General features: G+C 39.0%; 1 protein-coding gene across 4 annotated transcripts in view; it reads left to right on the top strand.

The window, feature by feature from the left end:
• The window catches only part of sytl4 (synaptotagmin-like 4), a 61,972-nt gene extending 40,550 nt beyond the window's left edge, over positions 1-21,422 (top strand). For 2 of the 4 annotated variants that reach the window (XM_062043993.1, XM_062043994.1), the window contains exons 16-20: positions 4,547-4,615; positions 16,048-16,153; positions 16,215-16,326; positions 16,397-16,605; positions 20,857-21,419. In XM_062043993.1, coding sequence (XP_061899977.1) covers positions 4,547-4,615; positions 16,048-16,153; positions 16,215-16,326; positions 16,397-16,605; positions 20,857-21,005 — 645 coding nt within the window. In that variant the 3' untranslated portion in view covers positions 21,006-21,419. Of the gene's footprint in view, positions 1-4,546; positions 4,616-16,047; positions 16,154-16,214; positions 16,327-16,396; positions 16,606-20,856 lie in introns of all 4 variants that reach the window. The other 2 variants (XM_062043995.1, XM_062043996.1) reach the window with 2 other exon arrangements.
• The last annotated feature ends 4,483 nt before the right edge of the window (positions 21,423-25,905 follow it).

The raw sequence follows: 25,905 nt of genomic DNA, 5'->3' as shown, positions 1-25,905 counted from the left end.
GTTATCGGCCGATAAATGCGTTAAAATGTAATATCGGAAATTTTCGGTATCGGTTTTTTTATTATCAGTATCGTTTTTTTTTGTGGTTTTTTTTATTAAATCAACATAAAAACACAAGATACACTTACAATTAGTGCACCAACCCAAAAAACCTCCCTCCCCCATTTACACTCATTCACACAAAAGGGTTGTTTCTTTCTGTTATTAATATTCTGCTTCCTACATTATATATAGGGATGTCCGATAATGGCTTTTTGCCGATATCCGATATTCCGATATTGTCCAACTCTTTAATTACCGATACCGATATCAACCGATATATACATTCGTGGAATTAACACATTATTATGCCTAATTTGGACAACCAGGTATGGTGAAGATAAGGCACTTTTTTAAAAAAATGAATCAAATAAAATAAGATAAATAAATTAAAAACATTTTCTTGAATAAAAAAGAAAGTAAAACAATATAAAAACAGTTACATAGAAACTAGTAATGAATGAAAATTTGTAAAATTAACTGTTAAAGGTTAGTACTATTAGTGGAGCAGCAGCACGCACAATCATGTGTGCTTACGGACTGTATCCCTTGCAGACTGTATTGATATATATTGATATATAATGTAGGAACCAGAATATTGATAACAGAAAGAAATGGGGGAGGGAGGTTTTTTGGGTTGGTGCACTAATTGTAAGTGTATCTTGTGTTTTTTATGTTGATTTAATTTTTAAAAAAAACAAACAAAAAAAACAAAACGATACAGATAATAAAAAAACCGATACCGATAATTTCCGATATTACATTTTAACGCATTTATCGGCCGATAATATCAATATATATCAATACAGTCTGCAAGGGATACAGTCCGTAAGCACACATGATTGTGCGTGCTGCTGCTCCACTAATAGTACTAACCTTTAACACTTAATTTTACTCATTTTCATTCATTACTAGTTTCTATGTAACTGTTTTTATATTGTTGTACTTTCTTTTTTATTCAAGGAAATGTTTTTAATTTATTTATCTTATTTTACTAATTTGTTTAAAAAGTACCTTATCTTCACCATACCCGGTTGTCCAAATTAGGCATAATAATGTGTTAATTCCACGACTGTATATATCGGTTGATATCGGTATCGGTAATTAAAGAGTTGGACAATATCGGCATATCGGATATCGGGATAGAGGGAAAGATGAAGGCAGCAATGTACATAGACATCCTGGATGAAAACCTTCCCATCCAACCTGATGGAGCTTGAGAGGTGCTGCAAAGAGGAATGGTTGAAGGTGTCCAAAGATAGGTGTGCCAAGTTTGTGGCAATGTGCTGTATAATGTGTTTTTTGGGGGGTTTTTTTATCCATCCATCCATCTATTTTCTACCGCTTGTCCCTTTTGGGTGTCGCGGGGGGTATTGTCTGTAGAATTTTGAGGACAAAAATAAATGTATCCCATTTTGGAAATAGGCTGTAACATGAGAAAATGTGTAAAACAAGTACTTTCTGGATGCACCGTTTTACAAATGGTCACAGGTATCCCATGAATGTAATTACCTTACTTACCTAAATATAAGAGGGTCTTTTTTTCTCTCTGCAAGAAACAATCTGGAAAAGACAGGTGGTGTTATATTTAGTGTGTGGGTGTGGAGACTTATACATGCAAACCAACAGGTGGTGTTATATTTAGTGTGTGGGTGTGGAGACGTATACATGCAAACCAACAGGTGGTGTTATATTTAGTGTGTGGGTGTGGAGACTTATACATGCAAACCAACAGGTGGTGTTATATTTAGTGTGTGTGTGTGGAGACTTATACATGCAAACCAACAGGTGGTGTTATATTTAGTGTGTGGGTGTGGAGACTTATACATGCAAACCAACAGGTGGTGTTATATTTAGTGTGTGGGTGTGGAGACTTATACATGCAAACCAACAGGTGGTGTTATATTTAGTGTGTGGGTGTGGAGACTTATACATGCAAACCAACAGGTGGTGTTATATTTAGTGTGTGGGTGTGGAGACTTATACATGCAAACCAACAGGTGGTGTTATATTTAGTGTGTGGGTGTGGAGACTTATACATGCAAACCAACAGGTGGTGTTATATTTAGTGTGTGGGTGTGGAGACTTATACATGCAAACCAACAGGTGGTGTTATATTTAGTGTGTGGAGACTTATACATGCAAACCAACAGGTGGTGTTATATTTAGTGTGTGGAGACTTATACATGCAAACCAACAGGTGGTGTTATATTTAGTGTGGAGACTTATACATGCAAACCAACAGGTGGTGTTCTATTTAGTGTGTGGAGACTTATACATGCAAACCAACAGGTGGTGTTATATTTAGTGTGTGGAGACTTTACATGCAAACGAACAGGTGGTGTTGTATTTAGTGTGTGGAGACTTATACATGCAAACCAACAGGTGGTGTTGTATTTAGTGTGTGGAGACTTATACATGCAAACCAACAGGTGGTGTTATATTTAGTGTGTGGGTGTGGAGACTTATACATGCAAACCAACAGGTGGTGTTATATTTAGTGTGTGGAGACTTATACATGCAAACCAACAGGTGGTGTTATATTTAGTGTGTGGGTGTGGAGACTTATACATGCAAACCAACAGGTGGTGTTATATTTAGTGTGTGGGTGTGGAGACTTATACATGCAAACCAACAGGTGGTGTTATATTTAGTGTGTGGGTGTGGAGACTTATACATGCAAACCAACAGGTGGTGTTATATTTAGTGTGTGGGTGTGGAGACTTATACATGCAAACCAACAGGTGGTGTTATATTTAGTGTGTGGGTGTGGAGACTTATACATGCAAACCAACAGGTGGTGTTATATTTAGTGTGTGGAGACTTATACATGCAAACCAACAGGTGGTGTTATATTTAGTGTGTGGAGACTTATACATGCAAACCAACAGGTGGTGTTATATTTAGTGTGGAGACTTATACATGCAAACCAACAGGTGGTGTTCTATTTAGTGTGTGGAGACTTATACATGCAAACCAACAGGTGGTGTTCTATTTAGTGTGTGGAGACTTTACATGCAAACGAACAGGTGGTGTTGTATTTAGTGTGTGGAGACTTATACATGCAAACCAACAGGTGGTGTTGTATTTAGTGTGTGGAGACTTATACATGCAAACCAACAGGTGGTGTTATATTTAGTGTGTGGGTGTGGAGACTTATACATGCAAACCAACAGGTGGTGTTATATTTAGTGTGTGGAGACTTATACATGCAAACCAACAGGTGGTGTTATATTTAGTGTGTGGGTGTGGAGACTTATACATGCAAACCAACAGGTGGTGTTATATTTAGTGTGTGGAGACTTATACATGCAAACCAACAGGTGGTGTTATATTTAGTGTGGAGACTTATACATGCAAACCAACAGGTGGTGTTATATTTAGTGTGTGGAGACTTATACATGCAAACCAACAGGTGGTGTTATATTTAGTGTGTGGAGACTTATACATGCAAACCAACAGGTGGTGTTATATTTAGTGTGTGGAGACTTATACATGCAAACCAACAGGTGGTGTTATATTTAGTGTGTGGAGACTTATACATGCAAACCAACAGGTGGTGTTATATTTAGTGTGTGGAGACTTATACATGCAAACCAACAGGTGGTGTTCTATTTAGTGTGTGGAGACTTATACATGCAAACCAACAGGTGGTGTTCTATTTAGTGTGTGGAGACTTATACATGCAAACCAACAGGTGGTGGTATATTTAGTGTGTGGAGACTTATACATGCAAACGAACAGGTGGTGTTGTATTTAGTGTGTGGAGACTTTACATGCAAACGAACAGGTGGTGTTGTATTTAGTGTGTGGAGACTTATACATGCAAACCAACAGGTGGTGTTGTATTTAGTGTGTGGAGACTTATACATGCAAACCAACAGGTGGTGTTGTATTTAGTGTGTGGAGACTTATACATGCAAACCAACAGGTGGTGTTATATTTAGTGTGTGGGTGTGGAGACTTATACATGCAAACCAACAGGTGGTGTTATATTTAGTGTGTGGAGACTTATACATGCAAACCAACAGGTGGTGTTATATTTAGTGTGTGGAGACTTATACATGCAAACCAACAGGTGGTGTTCTATTTAGTGTGTGGAGACTTATACATGCAAACCAACAGGTGGTGTTCTATTTAGTGTGTGGAGACTTATACATGCAAACCAACAGGTGGTGTTGTATTTAGTGTGTGGAGACTTATACATGCAAACCAACAGGTGGTGTTGTATTTAGTGTGTGGAGACTTATACATGCAAACCAACAGGTGGTGTTATATTTAGTGTGTGGGTGTGGAGACTTATACATGCAAACCAACAGGTGGTGTTATATTTAGTGTGTGGAGACTTATACATGCAAACCAACAGGTGGTGTTCTATTTAGTGTGTGGAGACTTATACATGCAAACCAACAGGTGGTGTTCTATTTAGTGTGTGGAGACTTATACATGCAAACCAACAGGTGGTGTTATATTTAGTGTGTGGAGACTTATACATGCAAACCAACAGGTGGTGCCGAGCGAGACTTACTACCTGTCCCATGACGTGGAGAGACACAACAGCCATTTTCACACAATGGTGATCACTGAAGCTAAGAAATATCTCATCCTTTTTTTCTGTGGCCTCACCCTAACCCTACCAGCAATTATTTACGAACAACATGATTTTGTCACGTTAGGAGTTTTGAAAAAGGAATCGTCTTTTATGCTGCGTTGTCCGACATCCAGTCCAATATAATGAAAGGTTACAAGTAGTGTCTTTAGAATTCACAACTGCTGTACAAATTTAAATTTAAATTTCGATTATGGCGTCTCACGATTATAAAAATAATGGGGGGGGAAAAAGATGAACGGGCCACACAACTTACACGCAAATTCCGGTGAAGCAGATGACGAGTGAAAGAGTGGGGAAAATACACATCTACTAAAAGTTTGGGGTGTCACCATGGTTACTACTTTTTATTTGACACAGCGCTAGTTAGTATGTCTAATCAGTAATCACTCAACTCAACAAAAAGTATCATCTGGTCTGACTGTGCTATCAAATTAAATGTCTAAAGCAGGGGTCACCAACGCGGTGCCCGCGGGCACCAGGTAGCCCGTAAGGACCAGATGAGTAGCCCGCTGGCCTGTTCTAGAAATAGCTCAAATAGCAGCACTTACCAGTGAGCTGCCTCTATTTTTTAAATTGTATTTATTTACTAGCAAGCTGGTCTCGCTTTGCCCGACATTTTTAATTCTAAGAGAGACAAAACTCAAATAGAATTTGAAAATCCAAGAAAATATTTTAAAGACTTGGTCTTCACTTGTTTAAATAAATTCATTCATTTTTTTTACTTTGCTTCTTATAACTTTCAGAAAGACAATTTTAGAGAAAAAATACAACCTTAAAAATTATTTTAGGATTTTTAAACACATATACCTTTTTACCTTTTAAATTCCTTCCTTTTCTTTCCTGACAATTTAAATCAATGTTCAAGTAAAAAAAAAATTTTATTGTAAAGAATAATAATTACATTTTAATTTAATTCTTCATTTTAGCTTCTGTTTTTTCCGACGAAGAATATTCGTGAAATATTTCTTCAAACTTATTATGATTAAAATTCAAAAAAAATATTCTGGAAAATCCAGAAAATCTGTAGAATCAAATTGAAATCTTATTTCAAAGTCTTTTGAATTTTTTTTTTTAATTTTTGTTTTGGAAAATCTAGAAAATATAGTCATTTGTCTTTGTTAGAAATATAGCTTGGTCCAATTTGTTATATATTCTAACAAAGTGTAGATTGGATTTTAACCTATTTAAAACATGTCATCAAAATTCTAAAATTAATCTTAATCAGGAAAAATTACTAATGATGTTCCATAAATTATTTTTTTAAGTTTTTCTCTTCTTTTATTCGGTTTAATTTTGAATTTTAAAGAGTCGAAATTGAAGACAAACTATGTTTCAAAATTTAATTGTCATTTTTTTCGTGTTTTCTCCTCTTTTAAACCGTTCAATTAAGTGTAAATATCATTCATTATTAATAATAACATAGAGTTAAAGGTAAATTGAGCAAATTGGCTATTTCTGGCAATTTATTTAAGTGTGTATCAAACTGGTAGCCCTTCGCATTAATCAGTACCCAAGAAGTAGCTCTTGCTTTCAAAAAGGTTGCTGACCCCTGGGTTAGAGTGTCGGTAGGTTGGAGTTCAAATCCCAGCCGAGTCATACCAAAGACTATAAAAATGGGAGCCATAACCTCCCTGCTTGGCACTCAGCAACAAAGGGTTGGAGTTGGGGGTTAAATCACCAAAATGATTCCCGGGCGCGGCGCCGCTGCTGCCCACTGCTCCCCAAGGGGATGGGTCAAATGCAGAGGACACATTTCACCACATCTAGTGTGTGTGTGTGACAATCATTGGTATCTTTCATCTTAATCTTTAAAAATGTTTTAAAAAAAAAGTACAAACATTTACACAATTATTATGCTTTGATCTAAAATACTGGTCAAAATTGTATTGCGCCAGCAAATGTGAGGGTTTTTGCATTTAATTAACAAACGTTTTATTAAAGGCCTACTGAAATGATTTTTTTTTATTCAAACGGGAATAGCAGATCCATTCTATGTGTCATACTTGATCATTTCGCGATATTGCCATATTTTTGCTGAAAGGATTTAGTAGAGAAAATCGACGATAAAGTTCGCAACTTTTGCTCGCTGATAAAAAAAAGCCTTGCCTGTAGCGGAAGTAGCGTGACGTCACAGGAGCTAGTATTCCTCACAATTCCCCGTTGTTTACAATGGAGCGAGAGAGATTCGGACCGAGGAAGTGATGATTACCCCATTAATTTGAGCGAGGATGAAAGATTCGTAGATGAGGAACGTTACAGTGAAGGACTTGAGAGGCAGTGATGGACGTATCTTTTTTCGCTCTGACCGTAACTTAGGTACAAGCTGGCTCATTGGATTCCACACTCTCCTTTTTCTATTGTAGATCACAGATTTGTATTTTAAACCACCTGGGATACTATATCCTCTTGAAAATGAGAGTCGAGAACGCGAAATGGACATTCAGTGCCTTTTATCTCCACGACAATACATCGGCGAAATGCTTTAGCTACGAGCTAACGTGATAGCATCGTGCTTTAACTGCATATAGAAACAAAAGAAATAAACCCCTGACTGGAAGTATAGATAGAAAATCAACAATACTATTAAACCGTGGACATGTAAATACACGGTTAATGCTTTCCAGGCTGGCGAAGGTTAACAATGCTGTGCTAACGACGCCATTGAAGCTAACTTAGCAACCGGACCGCACAGAGCTATGCTAAAAACATTAGCTCTCCACCTACGCCAGCCAGCCCTCATTTGCTCATCAACACCCGTGCTCACCTGCGTTCCAGCGATCGGCAGAAGGACGAAGGACTTCACCCGATGCGTTTGGCGGCCCGGAGACGTAGGAAGTCTAGGTGAAGTCGGCGGCTAGGGCGGCTAGCGCGGCTAGCACGGCTAGCCCGGCTAGCGCTCCAACAAAGTCCTCCTGGTTGTGTTGCTGTAGTCCGCTGCTAATACACCGATCCCACCTACAACTGTCTTCTTTGCAGCCTTCATTGTTCATTAAAAAAATTGCAAAAGAAGTCCAGAATACTGTGGAATTATGAAATGAAAACAGAGCTTTTTGTATAGGATTCTACGGGGTACCATAACTTCCGTTACTCGGACTTCGTCACGCGCATACGTCATCATACCGCGATGTTTCAGCCGGATATTTCCCGGGAAATTTAAAATGTCACTTTATAAGTTAACCCGGCCGTATTGGCATGTGTTGCAATGTTAAGATTTCATCATTGATATATAAACTCTCAGACTGCGTGGTCGGTAGTAGTGGCACACTCTATGGTGGTAAAATGAGTGTAAAAGGTAAAGAAAATACCTGAATAAAAGCAATTAAAATGGAAAAACTGAATGTTTTTGTTATTTTATTATTTAAATGTTTTATTTCTATTATTATTTTACTTGTGCTTTATTGATGACTACCGTAATTTCCGGACTATAAGCCGCACCTGACTATAAGCCGCACCAGCTAAATTTAGGGGAAAATACAGATTGCTCCATATATAAGCCGCACCCGACTATAAGCCGCAGGGTTTTGATGTGTAATTAGCGTAGTATATAGGGGTTCCTGCTACCACGGAGGGGATTGTCGGGACAGAGATGACTGTTTGGGAACGCAAAGCGTCCCAATTATTAACTATAAATCTTTCAATCATTCAATCGAACATTCACATCTTTGACATGGCGAACAGCATTCGTGCAGAGTACAAATAATACAACGCTGCAAAGTAATACAAAGTGCTCGCATGTACGTTATCAAAATAACCAGCCTACCGGTATATGAAAAGTCAGTCTTTAATCATTGTGTCATCGTCTTCCTCCTGCGTACTAAAACCACCGAAATCCTCTTCGTCGGTGTCGGAGAAGAACAGGCCGTAAATAAGCCGCACCCTTGTATAAGCCGCACCCTTGTATAAGCCGCAGGGACCAGAACGAGGGGAAAAAGTAGCGGCTTATAGTCCGGAAATTACGGTAACTAATATCCAGGTTTGTTTTTTACACTATAATTAAAGTTTACCGTAATTTTCGGACCATAAGTCGCAGTTTTTTTCACAGTTTGGCCGGGGGTGCGACTTATACTCAGGAGCGACTTATGTGTGAAATTATGAACACATTAGCGTAAAATATCCAATAATATTATTTAGCTCAGTCACGTAAGAGACTAGACGTATAAGATTTCATGGGATTTAGCGATTAGGAGTGACAGATTGTTTGGTAAACGTATAGCATGTTCTATATCAGGGGTCACCAACCTTTTTGAAAGCAAGAGCTACTTCTTGGGTACTGATTAATGCGAAGGGCTACCAGTTTGATACACACTTAAATAAATTGCCAGAAGTAGCCAATTTGCTCATTTTACCTTTAACTCTATGTTATTATTAATAATTAATGATATTTACACTTAATTGAACGGTTTAAAAGAGGAGAAAACACCAAAAAAATTACAATTAAATTTTTAAACAGTTTATCTTCAATTTCGACTCTTTAAAATTCAAAATTCAACGGAAAAAAAGAAGAGAAAAACTTTAAAAAATAATTTATGGAACATCATTAGTAATTTTTCCTGATTAAGATTAATTTTAGAATTTTGATGACATGTTTTAAATAGGTTAAAATCCAATCTACACTTTGTTAGAATATATAACAAATTGGACCAAGCTATATTTCTAACAAAGACTAATCATTATTTCTTCTAGATTTTCCAGAACAAACATTTTAAAAGAAATTCAAAAGACTTTGAAATAAGATTTAAATTTGATTCTACAGATTTTCTAGATTTGCCGGAATAATTTTTTTGAATTTTAATCATAATAAGTTTGAAGAAATATTTTACAAATATTCTTCGTCGAAAAAACAGAAGCTAAAATGAATAATTAAATTAAAATGTATTTATTATTCTTTACAATAAAAAAAATACATTTACTTGAACATTGATTTAAATTGTCAGGAAATAAGAGGAAGGAATTTAAAAGGTAAAAAGGTATATGTGTTTAAAAATCCTAAAATCATTTTTAAGGTTGTATTTTTTCTCTAAAATTGTCTTTCTGAAAGTTATAAGAAGCAAAGTAAAAAAAATAATGAATTTATTTAAACAAGTGAAGACCAAGTCTTTAAAATATTTTCTTGGATTTTCAAATTCTATTTGAGTTTTGTCTCTCTTAGAATTAAAAATTTCGGGCAAAGCGAGACCAGCTTGCTAGTAAATACATAAAATTGAAAAAATAGAGGCAGCTCACTGGTAAGTGCTGCTATTTGAGCTATTTTTAGAACAGGCCGGCGGGCTACTCATCTGGTCCTTACGGGCTACCTGGTGCCCGCGGGCACCGCGTTGGTGACCCCTGTTCTATATGTTATAGATATTTGAATGACTTTTACCATAATATGTTACGTTAACACAGTGTTTTTCAACCACTAGCGTGCCGCGGGATACAGTCTGGTGTGCCGTGAAAATATTTCATGGTATTGCACCAGCAAATGTGAGGGTTTTTGCATTTAATTAACAAACGTTTTATTAAATGTAGTTTTACACAAAAAAACACACTCTATGGTGGTAAAATGAGTGTAAAAGGTAAAGAAAATACCTGAATAAAAGCAATTAAAATGGAAAAACTGAATGTTTTTGTTATTTTATTATTTAAATGTATTATTTCTATTATTATTTTACTTGTGCTTTATTGATGACTAACTAATATCCAGGTTTGTTTTTTACACTATAATTAAAGTTTACCGTATTTTTCGGACCATAAGTCGCAGTTTTTTTTCACAGTTTGGCCGGGGGTGAGACTTATACTCAGGAGCGACTTATGTGTGAAATGATGAACACATTACCGTAAAATATCCAATAATATTATTGATCTCATTCCCGTAAGAGACTAGACGTATAAGATTTCATGGGATTTAGCGATTAGGAGTGACAGATTGTTTGGTAAACGTATAGCATGTTCTATATGTTATAGTTATTTGAATGACTTTTGCCATAATACGTTACGTTAACACAGTGTTTTTCAACCACTGTGCCGCGGCACAGATACAGTCTGGTGTGCCGTGAAAATATTTCATGCAAACCAGTAAATATAGTCTGAAAATGATGTGTTGTTGTTGAGTGTTGGTGCTGTCTACACAGCAAAAAGTCAGTGTTCAAAAACAAGAACAAAATCAATAAAATGAGGGGTATTTTATTTGAACTAAGCAAAATTATCTGCCAATAGAACAAGAAAATTCGGCTTGTCAAGACTTTCCAAAACAAGTAAAAATAGCTAACCACAATGAAGGCAAGGCAAGGCAAGGCAAGGCAACTTTATTTGTATAGCGCTTTTCATACACAAGGCAGACTCAAAGTGCTTCACAGACAACAAAGTGAAATGAAAGAAAATAAAAGCAAAATTAAAATGCAGACAATAAAAATAAAAACAGTGCAGACGTTAAAAGTTAAAAGATTAAAAGATTTAGCTGAAAGCTAAGGTGAACATAAAAGTCTTCAGTCTAGTTTTAAAAGTAGTGAGAGTTGGGGAGAGTCTGACATCTTCAGGAAGTTTATTCCAGCTATGTGTTGCATAGTGACTGAATGATGATCTCCCTTGATTTGAGTTTACTCTTGGAACCGCTAACAGATTGGTCTCAGAAGAACCCAAAAATACCTTAAAATAAGTATATTCTCACTAATAACAAGTGCACTTTTCTTGGTAGAAAAAAAAAAGAGACCTTTCTGCTCAATATGTTGAAAAATATGTTAGTGCCATTATCTTGACATCATGATATGCACTCGGCATCATGATTTTTTTTTCATGCTTGAAGTAAGAAATGATTACTTTAAAAAAGTAGTTTTATACTTGTGAGTGTTGATGACACAACATTTGATATTCTAGTTTGAAGCATGTTTTACTCAATATAGGTCATCAAATCTCAGCAACAAGCTGTAATATCTTACTGAGACCATTTAGGACCAAAACACTTAAAACAAGTAAAACACTCTAACATAAAATCTGCTTAGTGAGAAGAAGTATCTTATCAGACAGAAAATAAGCAAATATCACCCTTATTTGAGATATTTCATCTTACTTAGATTTCAGTTTTTGCAGTGTAGAGCTCGGCAGAGTAACCGTGTAATACTCTTCCATATCAGTAGGTGGCAGCCGGTAGCTAATTGCTTTCTAGATTAAGTTCAGTTAAAGTTAAAGTACCAATGATTGTCACACACACACTAGGTGTGGTGAAATTTGTCCTCTGCATTTGACCCATCCCCTTGCTCACCCCCTGGGAGGTGAGGGGAGCAGTGGGCAGCAGCGTAGCCGCGCCCAGGAATCATTTTTGGTGATTTAACCCCCAATTCCAACCCTTGATGCTGAGTGCCAAGCAGGGAGGTGATGGGTCCCATTTTTATAGTCTTTGGTATGACCCGGCCGGGGTTTGAACTCACAACCTACCCATCTCAGGGCGGACACTCTAATGTCGGAAACAGCGGGAGGCAGTGTGCAGGTAAAAAAAAAAGGTGTCTAATGCTTAAACCAAAAATAAACAAAAGGCGAGTGCCTCTAAGAAAAGGCATTGAAGCTTAGGGAAGGCTATGCAGAACAAAACTAAAACTGAACTGTGCTACAAAGTAAACAAAAACAGAATGCTGGACGACAGCAAAGACTTACTGTGGAGATAAGACAAAGTACATCTGAACATGACACGACAATCAACAAAGTCCCCACAAAGAAGGATAAAAACAACTGAAATATTCTTTATTGCTAAAACAAAGTAGATGCGGGAAATATCGCTCAAAGGAAGACATGAAACAGCCAAAGGAAAATACCAAAAAAAAGAGGAAAAAGCCACCAAAATAGGAGTGCAAGACAAGAACTAAAACACTCCACACAGGAAAACAGCAAAAAAGTCCAAATAAGTCAGGGTGTGATGTGACAGGTGGTGACAATACACCTACTTTGAGACAAGAGCTATATTGATGCATGCTTGGTTATGGTTTAAATTCGTATCCAACAATTGCGACAACGACTCTTTGCTGTCAACTGAGTTTCGTTTTTTAATGATTTGTGCTAGTGGTGTACCTCCGCATTTTTTCAACGCAAAAAATGTGCCTTAGCTCAAAAAAGGTTGAAACACACTACGTTAACATACCAGGCACGTTCTCAGTTGGTTATAACGTACACTTATTCAGCCTGTTGTTCACTATTCTTTAGACCAGGGGTCACCAACCTTTTTGAAAGCAAGAGCTACTTCTTGGGTACTGATTAATGCGAAGGGCTACCAGTTTGATACACACTTAAATAAATTGCCAGAAATAGCCAATTTGCTCAATTTACCTTTAACTCTATGTTATTATTAATAATTAATGATATTTACACTTAATTGAACGGTTTAAAAGAGGAGGAAACACGAAAAAAATGACAAATTTTGAAACATAGTTTATCTTCAATTTCGACTCTTTAAAATTCTAAATTCAACCGAAAAAAAAGAAAAGAAAAACTAGCTAATTCGAATCTTTTTGAAAAAAATTAAAAAATAATTTATGGAACATCATTAGTAATTTTTCCTGATTAAGATTAATTTTAGAATGTTGATGACATGTTTTAAATAGGTTAAAATCCAATCTGCACTTTGTTAGAATATATAACAAATTGGACCAAGCTATATTTCTAACAAAGACAAATCATTATTTCTTCTAGATTTTCCAGAACAAACATTTTAAAAGAAATTCAAAAGACTTTGAAATAAGATTTAAATTTGATTCTACAGATTTTCTAGATTTGCCAGAATAATTTTTTTGCATTTTAATCATAATAAGTTTAAAGAAATATTTCACAAATATTCTTCGTCGAAAAAACAGAAGCTAAAATGAAGAATTAAATTAAAATTGATTTATTTTTCTTTACAATTAAAAATGTTTTTTACTTGAACATTGATTTAAATTGTCAGGAAATAAGAGGAAGGAATTTAAAAGGTAAAAAGGTATATGTGTTTAAAAATCCTGAAATCATTTTTAAGGTTGTATTTTTTTCTCTAAAATTGTCTTTCTGAAAGTTATAAGAAGCAAAGTAAAAAAAAAAATGAATTTATTGGGTTTTCACTATGTAAAGCGCTTTGAGTCACTAGAGAAAAGCGCTATATAAATATAATTCACTTCACTTCACTTCATTTAAACAAGTGAAGACCAAGTCTTTAAAATATTTTCTTGGATTTTCAAATTCTATTTGAGTTTTGTCTCTCTTAGAATTAAAAATGTCGAGCAAAGCGAGACCAGCTTGCTAGTAAATAAATAACATTTAAAAAATAGAGGCAGCTCACTGGTAAGTGCTGCTATTTGAGCTATTTTTAGAACAGGCCAGCGGGCTACTCATCTGGTCCTTACGGGCTACCTGGTGCCCGCGGGCACCGCGTTGGTGACCCCTGCTTTAGACATTTGAAATTGACTTTCAAATGTCTATTCTTGCTGTTGGCTTTTATCAAATAAAATGTCCCCAAAAAATTGCGACTTATACTCCAGTGCGACTTACATGTTTTTTTCCTTCTTTATTATGCATTTTCGGCCGGTGGGTGCGACTTATACTCCGGAGCGACTTATACTCCGAAAAATACGGTAGTTTTGGTGGTACAATGAATACTCCTAATTAGAGATGCCGATAAATGCTTTAAAATGTAATATCGGAAATTATCGGTATCGGTTTGAAAAAGTAAAATGTATGACTTTTTAAAAAGGCCGCTGTGTACACGGACGTAGGGAGAAGTACAGAGCGCCAATAAACCTTAAAGGCACTGCCTTTGCGTGCCGGCCCAGTCACATAATACCTACGGCTTTTCACACACACAAGTGAATGCCAAGCATACTTGGTCAACAGCCATACAGGTCACACTGAGGGTGGCCGTATAAACAAGTTTAACACTGTTACAAATATGCGCCACACTGTGAACCCACACCAAACAAGAATGACAAACACATTTCGGGAGAACATCCGCACCGTAACACAACAGAACAAATACCCAGCGGGGCATCACAACAAAATTAGGCATAATAATGTGTTAATTCCACGACTGTATATATCGGTGTCTGTTGATATCGGAATCGGTAATTAAGAGTTGAACAATATCGGATATCGGCAAAAAAGCCATTATCGGACATCTGTAGTCCAGCCCTAAAGTGGGCATGGTGTATAAGGAAGTGAAGCACTACAAACCTGGATAAACATGCAGATGGAGGGCCTCTTTATATTAACACTCAGTACAGTTGTACAATATTTAAATGATCCTTTTTTCTAGGGCAGGGGTCGGCAACCTTTACCACTCAAAGAGCCATTTTGGCAAGTTTCACAAATTAAAGAAAGTAATGGGAGCCACAAAAAATTTTTTTTAATTTAAAATGAAAAACACCGCATACAAAGCTTAAATGCTTTGTGCTATGTTAACCAGGGGTCTCCGACACACGCACCGGCACGCACTTTAATGTGGAAATTTGATGTTAGTGCAGCCCGCGAGTTTTGAATGAATGGCGCTTGATAGCGTCATACTTGCCAACCCTCTCATTTTTCCCGGGAGACTCCCGAATATCAGAGCGTGATGACACTGCATTTGGCGCCCTCTACAGTCTGCCCTAACAGTGTACCTGCTCGACCACACGTAGAATGCAATTTCAGCTTGCTCACGTAAGTGACAGCAAGGCGTACTACATCAGCAGCCACACATCTTACACTGACGGTACCAATACCCAGAATCCCATGCAGCCCTAACTCTTCCGCTCAACCAACGCACGGAGAGGGGGGGGGGGTTGATGTGTGGGGGGATTTGGTGGTAGCGGTGTAGACCGGAAGAGTTAGGGCTGCATGGGATTCTGGGTAATGGTTGTGTTGTGTTTATGTTGTGTTACGGTGGGATGTTCTCCAGAAATGTGTTTTTCATTCTTTTTTGGTGTGGGTTCACAGTGTGGCGCATATTTATAACGTAACAATGTTAAAGTTGTTTGATACGGCTACCGTCAGTGTAAGCTGTGTGGCTGATGAGTAAGTATGCTTTGCTGTCTCCTGTGTGTGCAAGTAATAACAACATGCAACATGTGGCTGGACTGGCACGCTGTATGTAAATGCTATAGAGGACAATTACTGCAGTGCAAATAGGGCATGCCCTTTATTTAGTAATTAGAGTGTAAATAGGATTAGTTTTTCCCTGGGAGTAATCTATGAGAGACACTGAGATCCATAAGTCTCCTGGGAAAATCGGGGGGGTCGGCATGTATGTAGCTGAGCCGCATCAGAATGGTCAAGGAGCCGCATGCGGCTCCGGAGCCGCGGGTTGCCGACCCCTGTTCTAGGGTGATGGATACTTGGTGGTACTCACCTGTGTTGACAGTGATGACTAGGTTATTAGGGCTATTAATAATAAATGTATGTTGTAATATAATGTTTTGTTTCACTTGAAGGCTCCCTGCTCTGTACCAGCCTCCGCCTTTAGCCAATCCAAAGCAGAGCTGGTGATTTCCTTAAAGTATGTCACACATAAAGCGCCAGTCAGGGAGAAAATGAAAGGTAAGGCTATGTGGGGAAGTGATTGTAATGTGTGACGACTAAATGTCTGTCTCCTGGTTAGGCAAGAAGACAGTGGCTGTGGAAGGCGGCGAGCTGCATATCCTAATTAAAGAGGCAAGGAACCTGATGGCCATGAAAGGAGGCGGCGGCACATCAGATAGCTTTGTAAAAGGGTGAGCCAGATATGAAGCCGTCATCCCGGGAGAGCTTCCAGGTTGAACTCGTTTTTTGGTGCTGCTGCAGGTACTTGTTCCCTTCTAAGTCAAAGACCACCAAGAGAAAGACACCAGTGGTGAAGAGGAACCTGAACCCCCACTACAGCCACACCTTTGTGTACAAGGACCTGGCGCTGGAGCAGCTGAAGACCATGTGTCTGGAACTGACCGTGTGGGACCGAGAGCCCATGCTGAGCAATGAGTTCCTTGGAGGAGTACGCCTCAGCTGTGGCAAAGGTCAAACACTGAGTAATCTAACCTAGTATGTGTCTCTAGATCAATGAGTTCCTTGGAGGAGTACTCCTCAGCTCTGGCAAAGGTCAAACACTGAGTAATCTAACCTAGTATGTGTCTCTAGATCAATGAGTTCTTTGGAGGAGTACGCCTCAGCTCTGGCAAAGGTCAAACACTGAGTAATCTAACCTAGTATGTGTCTCTAGATCAATGAGTTCCTTGGAGGAGTACGCCTCAGCTCTGGCAAAGGTCAAACACTGAGTAATCTAACCTAGTAAGTGTCTCTAGATCAATGAGTTCTTTGGAGGAGTACGCCTCAGCTCTGGCAAAGGTCAAACACTGAGTAATCTAACCTAGTATGTGTCTCTAGATCAATGAGTTCCTTGGAGGAGTACGCCTCAGCTCTGGCAAAGGTCAAACACTGAGTAATCTAACCTAGTAAGTGTCTCTAGATCAATGAGTTCTTTGGAGGAGTACGCCTCAGCTCTGGCAAAGGTCAAACACTGAGTAATCTAACCTAGTATGTGTCTCTAGATCAATGAGTTCTTTGGAGGAGTACGCCTCAGCTCTGGCAAAGGTCAAACACTGAGTAATCTAACCTAGTATGTGTCTCTAGATCAATGAGTTCTTTGGAGGAGTACGCCTCAGCTCTGGCAAAGGTCAAACACTGAGTAATCTAACCTAGTATGTGTCTCTAGATCAATGAGTTCTTTGGAGGAGTACGCCTCAGCTCTGGCAAAGGTCAAACACTGAGTAATCTAACCTAGTATGCTGTCTGAATGAATGTTTCAAAGGTGAACATTTCACATGCGGACTTCAGGAGGTTGAAATGTCATTGCTAGTGTCTGCCACTCGGTTTACACTGCTCAGAGTTCCTCAGTCAGTCTCTTCTAGGTTTTGAACTGAACTCAGTGGCTGGTCTGGTGTCAGTCCCAGGCCAGATTTGACATGGGCCACTCGTTGAATAGTTCCATCCATCCATCCATTTTCTACCGCTTATTCCCTTCGGGGTCGCGGGGGGCGCTGGAGCCTATCTCAGCTACAATCGGGCGGAAGGCTGGGTACACCCTGGACAAGTCGCCACCTCATCGCAGAATAGTTCTAGACTACAAATCCAGCAGACATCATATTCACAAACTATTGATGGAACTTGTGTAAGAAGTCGGACTTATGGCAAGGTGACTTTCATGTAGCCAATACTACATGTAGTATATACTACGAACTTTCATGTAGCCAATACTACATGTAGTATATACTACGAACTTTCATGTAGCCAATACTACATGTAGTATATACTACGAACTTTCATGTAGCCAATACTACATGTAGTATATACTAGGAACTTTCATGTAGCCAATACTACATGTAGTATATACTAGGAACTTTCATGTAGCCAATACTACATGTAGTATATACTACGAACTTTCATGTAGCCAATACTACATGTAGTATATACTAAGAACTTTCATGTAGCCAATACTACATGTAGTATATACTACGAACTTTCATGTAGCCAATACTACATGTAGTATATACTAAGAACTTTCATGTAGCCAATACTACATGTAGTATATACTACGAACTTTCATATAGCCAATAGTACATGTAGTATATACTACGAACTTTCATGTAGCCAATACTACATGTAGTATATACTACGAACTTTCATGTAGCCAATACTACATGTAGTATATACTATGAACTTTCATGTAGCCAATACTACATGTAGTATATACTAGGAACTTTCATGTAGCCAATACTACATGTAGTATATACTAAGAACTTTCATGTAGCCAATACTACATGTAGTATATACTACGAACTTTCATGTAGCCAATACTACATGTAGTATATACTACGAACTTTCATGTAGCCAATACTACATGTAGTATATACTAAGAACTTTCATGTAGCCAATACTACATGTAGTATATACTACGAACTTTCATGTAGCCAATACTACATGTAGTATATACTACGAACTTTCATGTAGCCAATACTACATGTAGTATATACTAAGAACTTTCATGTAGCCAATACTACATGTAGTATATACTAAGAACTTTCATGTAGCCAATACTACATGTAGTATATACTAAGAACTTTCATGTAGCCAATACTACATGTAGTATATACTACGAACTTTAATGTAGCCAATACTACATGTAGTATATACTACGAACTTTAATGTAGCCAATACTACATGTAGTATATACTACGAACTTTCATGTAGCCAATACTACATGTAGTATATACTACGAACTTTCATGTAGCCAATACTACATGTAGTATATACTACGAACTTTCATGTAGCCAATACTACATGTAGTATATACTACGAACTTTCATGTAGCCAATACTACATGTAGTATATACTAAGAACTTTCATGTAGCCAATACTACATGTAGTATATACTACGAACTTTCATGTAGCCAATACTACATGTAGTATATACTACGAACTTTAATGTAGCCAATACTACATGTAGTATATACTACGAACTTTCATGTAGCCAATACTACATGTAGTATATACTACGAACTTTCATGTAGCCAATACTACATGTAGTATATACTACGAACTTTCATGTAGCCAATACTACATGTAGTATATACTAAGAACTTTCATGTAGTCAATACTACATGTAGTATATACTACGAACTTTCATGTAGCCAATACTACATGTAGTATATACTAAGAACTTTCATGTAGCCAATACTACATGTAGTATATACTACGAACTTTCATGTAGCCAATACTACATGTAGTATATACTACGAACTTTCATGTAGCCAATACTACATGTAGTATATACTACGAACTTTCATGTAGCCAATACTACATGTAGTATATACTACGAACTTTCATGTAGCCAATACTACATGTAGTATATACTAAGAACTTTCATGTAGCCAATACTACATGTAGTATATACTAGGAACTTTCATGTAGCCAATACTACATGTAGCATATACTACGAACTTTCATGTAGCCAATACTACATGTAGCATATACTACGAACTTTCATGTAGCCAATACTACATGTAGTATATACTACGAACTTTCATGTAGCCAATACTACATGTAGTATATACTAAGAACTTTCATGTAGCCAATACTACATGTAGTATATACTACGAACTTTCATGTAGCCAATACTACATGTAGTATATACTACGAACTTTCATGTAGCCAATACTACATGTAGTATATACTACGAACTTTCATGTAGCCAATACTACATGTAGTATATACTACAAACTTTCATGTAGCCAATACTACATGTAGTATATACTACGAACTTTCATGTAGCCAATACTACATGTAGTATATACTACGAACTTTCATGTAGCCAATACTACATGTAGTATATACTACGAACTTTCATGTAGCCAATACTACATGTAGTATATACTACGAACTTTCATGTAGCCAATACTACATGTAGTATATACTAAGAACTTTCATGTAGCCAATACTACATGTAGTATATACTAAGAACTTTCATGTAGCCAATACTACATGTAGTATATACTAAGAACTTTCATGTAGCCAATACTACATGTAGTATATACTACGAACTTTCATGTAGCCAATACTACATGTAGTATATACTATGAACTTTAATGTAGCCAATACTACATGTAGTATATACTACGAACTTTCATGTAGCCAATACTACATGTAGTATATACTACGAACTTTCATGTAGCCAATACTACATGTAGTATATACTACGAACTTTCATGTAGCCAATACTACATGTAGTATATACTAAGAACTTTCATGTAGTCAATACTACATGTAGTATATACTACGAACTTTCATGTAGTCAATACTACATGTAGTATATACTAAGAACTTTCATGTAGCCAATACTACATGTAGTATATACTAAGAACTTTCATGTAGCCAATACTACATGTAGTATATACTACGAACTTTCATGTAGCCAATACTACATGTAGTATATACTACGAACTTTCATGTTTCTGGTGTCCATATTGTCATTCTGTCACATCTTTTACGTTGGACTACTACAAAGTTACTACACACACTCGGATAATTGGCAGATGTTCATTACAAACACACATTAGTGTGTTGCAGCTTACTGAAAAGCACTTTTAAACTAGTTTGTTACATTGAAACTGTCTACTTTTCAGCATCAATGCTGGATTAGGAGCAGCACACTATTGAGGGATGTTCTTTCCCTGAAGACAAACTAACAGTCTGTGCCCTCCCGCCCTCTCCAGGCACTGTCAAAATTGGCAGCAACGAGGTGGACATGGATTCGGTTGGGGAAGAAGTCAGTCTGTGGCAGAAAATGATGCAGTACCCCGACTCCTGGGCAGAGGGCAGTCTTCCCTTGCGCACCACCATGAGACAGAAGAAGGGCAAATAAGGACGCCCCTCTCAATCACCTGTCTGGATGGAAAGGGCGGTAAAAGTCAGAAACAATTAGATTTTATTTAGGAGCAGAAAGTGCTCCCCGTGCCATGACAGTACTCACAGCTGATTGGCTGTAGAGACGCTTCTTCCTGATGAAATGTACCAATCAATACTCAACTCAGGGTTTATTTTTGGATGATGGCACTTTTTCATTTCTGCAGAAATTCCTTGTCCAGGGTGTACACCGCCTTCCTTGACCCCGCTACCTTGTCCAGGGTCTACCCCGCCTTCCTTGACCCCGCTACCTTGTCCAGGGTCTACCCCGCCTTCCTTGACCCCGCTACCTTGTCCAGGGTGTACCCCGCCTTCCTTGATCCCGCTACCTTGTCCAGGGTGTACCCCGCCTTCCTTGATCCCGCTACCTTGTCCAGCGTGTACCCCGCCTTCCTTGATCCCGCTACCTTGTCCAGGGTGTACCCCGCCTTCCTTGACCCCGCTACCTTGTCCAGGGTGTACCCCGCCTTCCTTGACCCCGCTACCTTGTCCACGGTGTACCCCGCCTTCCTTGATCCCGCTACCTTGTCCAGGGTGTACCCTGCCTTCCTTGACCCCGCTACCTTGTCCAGGGTTTACCCCGCCTTCCTTGACCCCGCTACCTTGTCCAGGGTGTACCCCGCCTTCCTTGACCCCGCTACCTTGTCCAGGGTTTACCCCGCCTTCCTTGACCCCGCTACCTTGTCCAGGGTCTACCCCGCCTTCCTTGTCCAGGGTTTACCACGCCTTCCTTGTCCAGGGTCTACCCTGCCATCCTGTTCCAGGGTCTAGCCCGCCTTTCTTGACTCCACTTTCCTTGTCCATGGTCTACCCTGCCTTCCTTGTCCAGGGTCTACCCCGCCTTCCTTGTCCAGAGTCTACCCCGCCTTCCTTGTCCAGGGTCTACCCCGCCTTCCTTGTCCAGTGTCTACCCTGCCATCCTGTTCCAGGGTCTAGCCCGCCTTCCTTGACTCCACTTTCCTTGTCCATGGTCTACCCTGCCTTCCTTGTCCAGGGTCTACCCCGCCTTCCTTGTCCAGGGTCTACCCTGCCTTCCTTGTCCTGGGTGTAGCTCGCCTTCCTGGTCCAGGGTCTGCCCCGCCTTCCTTGTCCAGTGTCTACCCTGCCATCTTGGTCCAGGGTCTAGCCCGCCTTCCTTGACTCCACTTTCCTTGTCCATGGTCTACCCTGCCTTCCTTGTCCAGGGTCTACCCCGCCTTCCTTGTCCAGGGTCTACCCCGCCTTCCTTGTCCTGGGTGTAGCCCGCCTTCCTGGTCCAGGGTCTACCCCGCCTTCCTTGTCCTGGGTGTAGCCCTCCTTCCTGGTCCAGGGTCTACCCCGCCTTCCCGGTCCAGGGTTTACCCCGCCTTCCTTGACCCCTCTACCTTTTCCAGGGTCTACCCCGCCTTCCTTGACCCCGCTACCTTGTCCAGGGTTTACCCCGCCTTCCTTGACCCCGCTACCTTGTCCAGGGTCTACCCCGCCTTCCTTGTCCAGGGTTTACCCCGCCTTCCTTGTCCAGGGTCTACTCCGCCTTCCTTGTAACAGTGTTTACCCTGCCATCCTGGTCCAGGGTCTAGCCCGCCTTCCTTGACTCCACTTTCCTTGTCCATGGTCTACCCTGCCTTCCTTGTCCAGGGTCTACCCCGCCTTCCTTGTCCAGGGTCTACCCCACCTTCCTTGTCCAGGGTCTACCCCGCCTTCCTGGTCCAGGGTCTACCCCGCCTTCCCGGTCCAGGGTTTACCCCGCCTTCCTTGACCCCGCTACCTTGTCCAGGGTCTACCCCGCCTTCCCGGTCCAGGGTGTACCCCGCCTTCCTTGACCCCGCTACCTTGTCCAGGGTCTACCCCGCCTTCCTGGTCCAGGGTTTACCCTGCCTTCCTTGACCCCGCTACCTTGTCCAGGGTCTACCCCGCCTTCCTTGTCCAGGGTCTACCCCGCCTTCCTTGTCCAGTGTCTACCCTGCCATCCTGGTCCAGGGTCTAGCCCGCCTTCCTTGACTCCACTTTCCTTGTCCATGGTCTACCCTGCCTTCCTTGTCCATGGTCTACCCTGCCTTCCTTGTCCAGGGTCTACCCCGCCTTCCTGGTCCAGGGTGTATCTAGCCTTCCGCTTGAATGCAGCTAGGATAGGCTCCTGCTAGCCCGCGACCCCGAGAGGGACAATCGGTTTGTCATAAAACACTAAATAAATCGCGCTGATTGAAATATTTGATATAGCCATTGCTGCTTTACCAATATTACATCATGAAAATGAGATTTGAATGTTTACCTGAAAGGTGCCTTGATCCTGTTCAGCCAATAAATATTGACCAAACAAACTATTTAATTGGATTATTTTATAGCCATTAAGTCATTGGTGTCCAACATACATACATGTATTTGTGTACATATATTAAAACCCCACTTAAGAACTTTCAGTTTTGGTTGATTTTGGCGGCGCCAGTGGACCAAAGCGGTAGTGTTTTGCCAGAAGAAGAGCACATTTCCCATTACAGATGTCCGATAATATCGGTCTGCCGATATTATCGGCCGATAAATGCGTTAAAATGTAATATCGGAAATTATCGGTATCGTTTTTTTTATTATCAGTATCGTTTTTTGTTTGTTTTTTTTATTAAATCCACATAAAAAACATCATTCACACAAAAGGGTTGTTTCTTTCTGTTATTAATATTCTGCTTCCTACATTATATATCAATATATATCAATACAGTCTGCAAGGAATACAGTCCGTAAGCACACGCTGCTGGTCCACTAATAGTACTAACCTTTAACAGTTAATTTTACAAATTTTCATTAATTACTAGTTTCTATGTAACTGTTTTTATAATGTTTTACTTTCTTTTTTTATTCAAGAAATTTTTTTTAATTTATTCATCTTATTTTATTTGATTCATTTTTTTAAAAAGTACCTTATCTTCACCATACCTGGTTGTCCAAATTAGGCATAATACTGTGTTAATTCCACGACTGCATATATCGGTTGATATCGGTATCAGTAATTAAAGAGTTGGACAATATCTGCAAAAAGCCATTATCGGACATCCCTATTTCCCATGATGCATATTTGTGTCACATCACTGACATGCGACACAATTATTAGTCTCTATGGCGATGCTGATGTTAAATAGCAGACACGATGAAGAAATGACCTTGGATTGTGCTACAAACACGACGCTACTATGTGTCGGGCGGGTGCAGGTCCCAAGAAAGGAAGACCGGTGGGAGAGTTTCTTTGAATGAAGTAGTGGGCAACTGAAAACTTATCAAGCTGGTGGCTATTTCTTTCCGATAGCTAACATTAGCATTTGCGTATCACAAGAGCCAAGGCAGCATCGCTCTGGAATTCCCCGTCTTTGAGCTCACGCCAGCAAGTGAAAGCCAGGACAATGTTGATCCTTGACTGTCCTTTTATTCGGGTAGGCTCCCTTTTTCTGTTGTCTCCTCGGACAAAACTTTTTGTTTCTTTGGTTGTTTTGGAGCTTTGGCCATGATAGCAGTAATTGCACGTAGGCGTTCATCTCTTCCTTTAGTTTTCTGGCGGCACGCAGGCGTTCACAGCAACTTCCGTCTTTTTAACCAACTGGAATGTAGTAAAGTGAGTCAGCACATTTGTAGTTGTTTGTGTGCTGGGTTCCTGCCCCCTCCTCAAAGTCACTAAGTGCCAGTGAGAGCGATACAGACCCCTCAGGCCATGACACATTCAACTAGTTGGACGTCCATGTATCGTCGTAAAAGTTATGGAAATGTTTTATGAAGGTTGAAATAGTGCTGCTTTAATATAATGGATATATAATCAATATAATTGGATATTAAGAGTATGTGAAAGTTTGACTCCTACCTTGTTTACTTCTGTGACAACTTCAAGTTTTGTCATCAATCAGAAATATCAAGCAGCTAAAATGCAACAAACATGGATAAATGTGGAGAGTAGGGATGTCCGATAATGGCTTTTTGCCGATATGCCGATATTGTCCAACTCTTTAATTACCGATACCGATATCAACCGATATATGCAGTCGTGGAATTAACACATTATTATGCCTAATTTGGACAACCAGGTATGGTGAAGATAAGGTACTTTTTAAAAAAATGAATCAAATAAAATAAGATGAATAAATTAAAAACATTTTCTTGAATAAAAAAGAAAGTAAAACAATATAAAAACAGTTACATAGAAACTAGTAATTAATGAAAATGTGTAAAATTAACTGTTAAAGGTTAGTACTATTAGTGGAGCAGCAGCACGCACAATCATGTGTGCTTACGGACTGTATCCCTTGCAGACTGTATTGATATATATTGATATATAATGTAGGAAGCAGAATATTAATAACAGAAAGAAACAACCCTTTTGTGTGAATGAGTGTAAATGGGGGAGGGAGGTTTTTTGGGTTGGTGCACTAATTGTAAGTGTATCTTGTGTTTTTTATGTGGATTTAATAAAAATAAAAAAATAAAAAACGATACTGATAATAAAAAAAACGATACCGATAATTTCTGATATTACATTTTAACGCATTTATCGGCATCTCTAGTGGAGAGTGTTTTGTATTTCATGCGTTTAAATGGCTGTACTTTACATTTTATTTATAGTGCTTGGACCTTTTTTATATTACCCACAAAGTTGAGTGAGCAGGTTGTGTTGTGTGTTGACTGTTTGTGTTGGCTGCATTTGTATGTGCGCCATGACTAGGGAAGGTTGTCTGGATTGTGTCATATAAGTAAATGCTGTGCTGCTAACTAGGGATGTCCGATAATGGCTTTTTGCCGATATTCCGATATTGTCCAACTCTTTAATTATCGATACCGATATCAACCGATATATGCAGTCGTGGAATTAACACATTATTATGCCTAATTTGGACAACCAGGTA

Source organism: Entelurus aequoreus, linkage group LG04 (assembly GCF_033978785.1).
Source record: "Entelurus aequoreus isolate RoL-2023_Sb linkage group LG04, RoL_Eaeq_v1.1, whole genome shotgun sequence".
Classification (NCBI taxonomy): Eukaryota; Metazoa; Chordata; class Actinopteri; order Syngnathiformes; family Syngnathidae; genus Entelurus; species Entelurus aequoreus.
The sequence above is the reverse complement of the archived record's forward strand: the minus strand, read 5'-3'. Positions and strand labels throughout refer to the sequence as shown.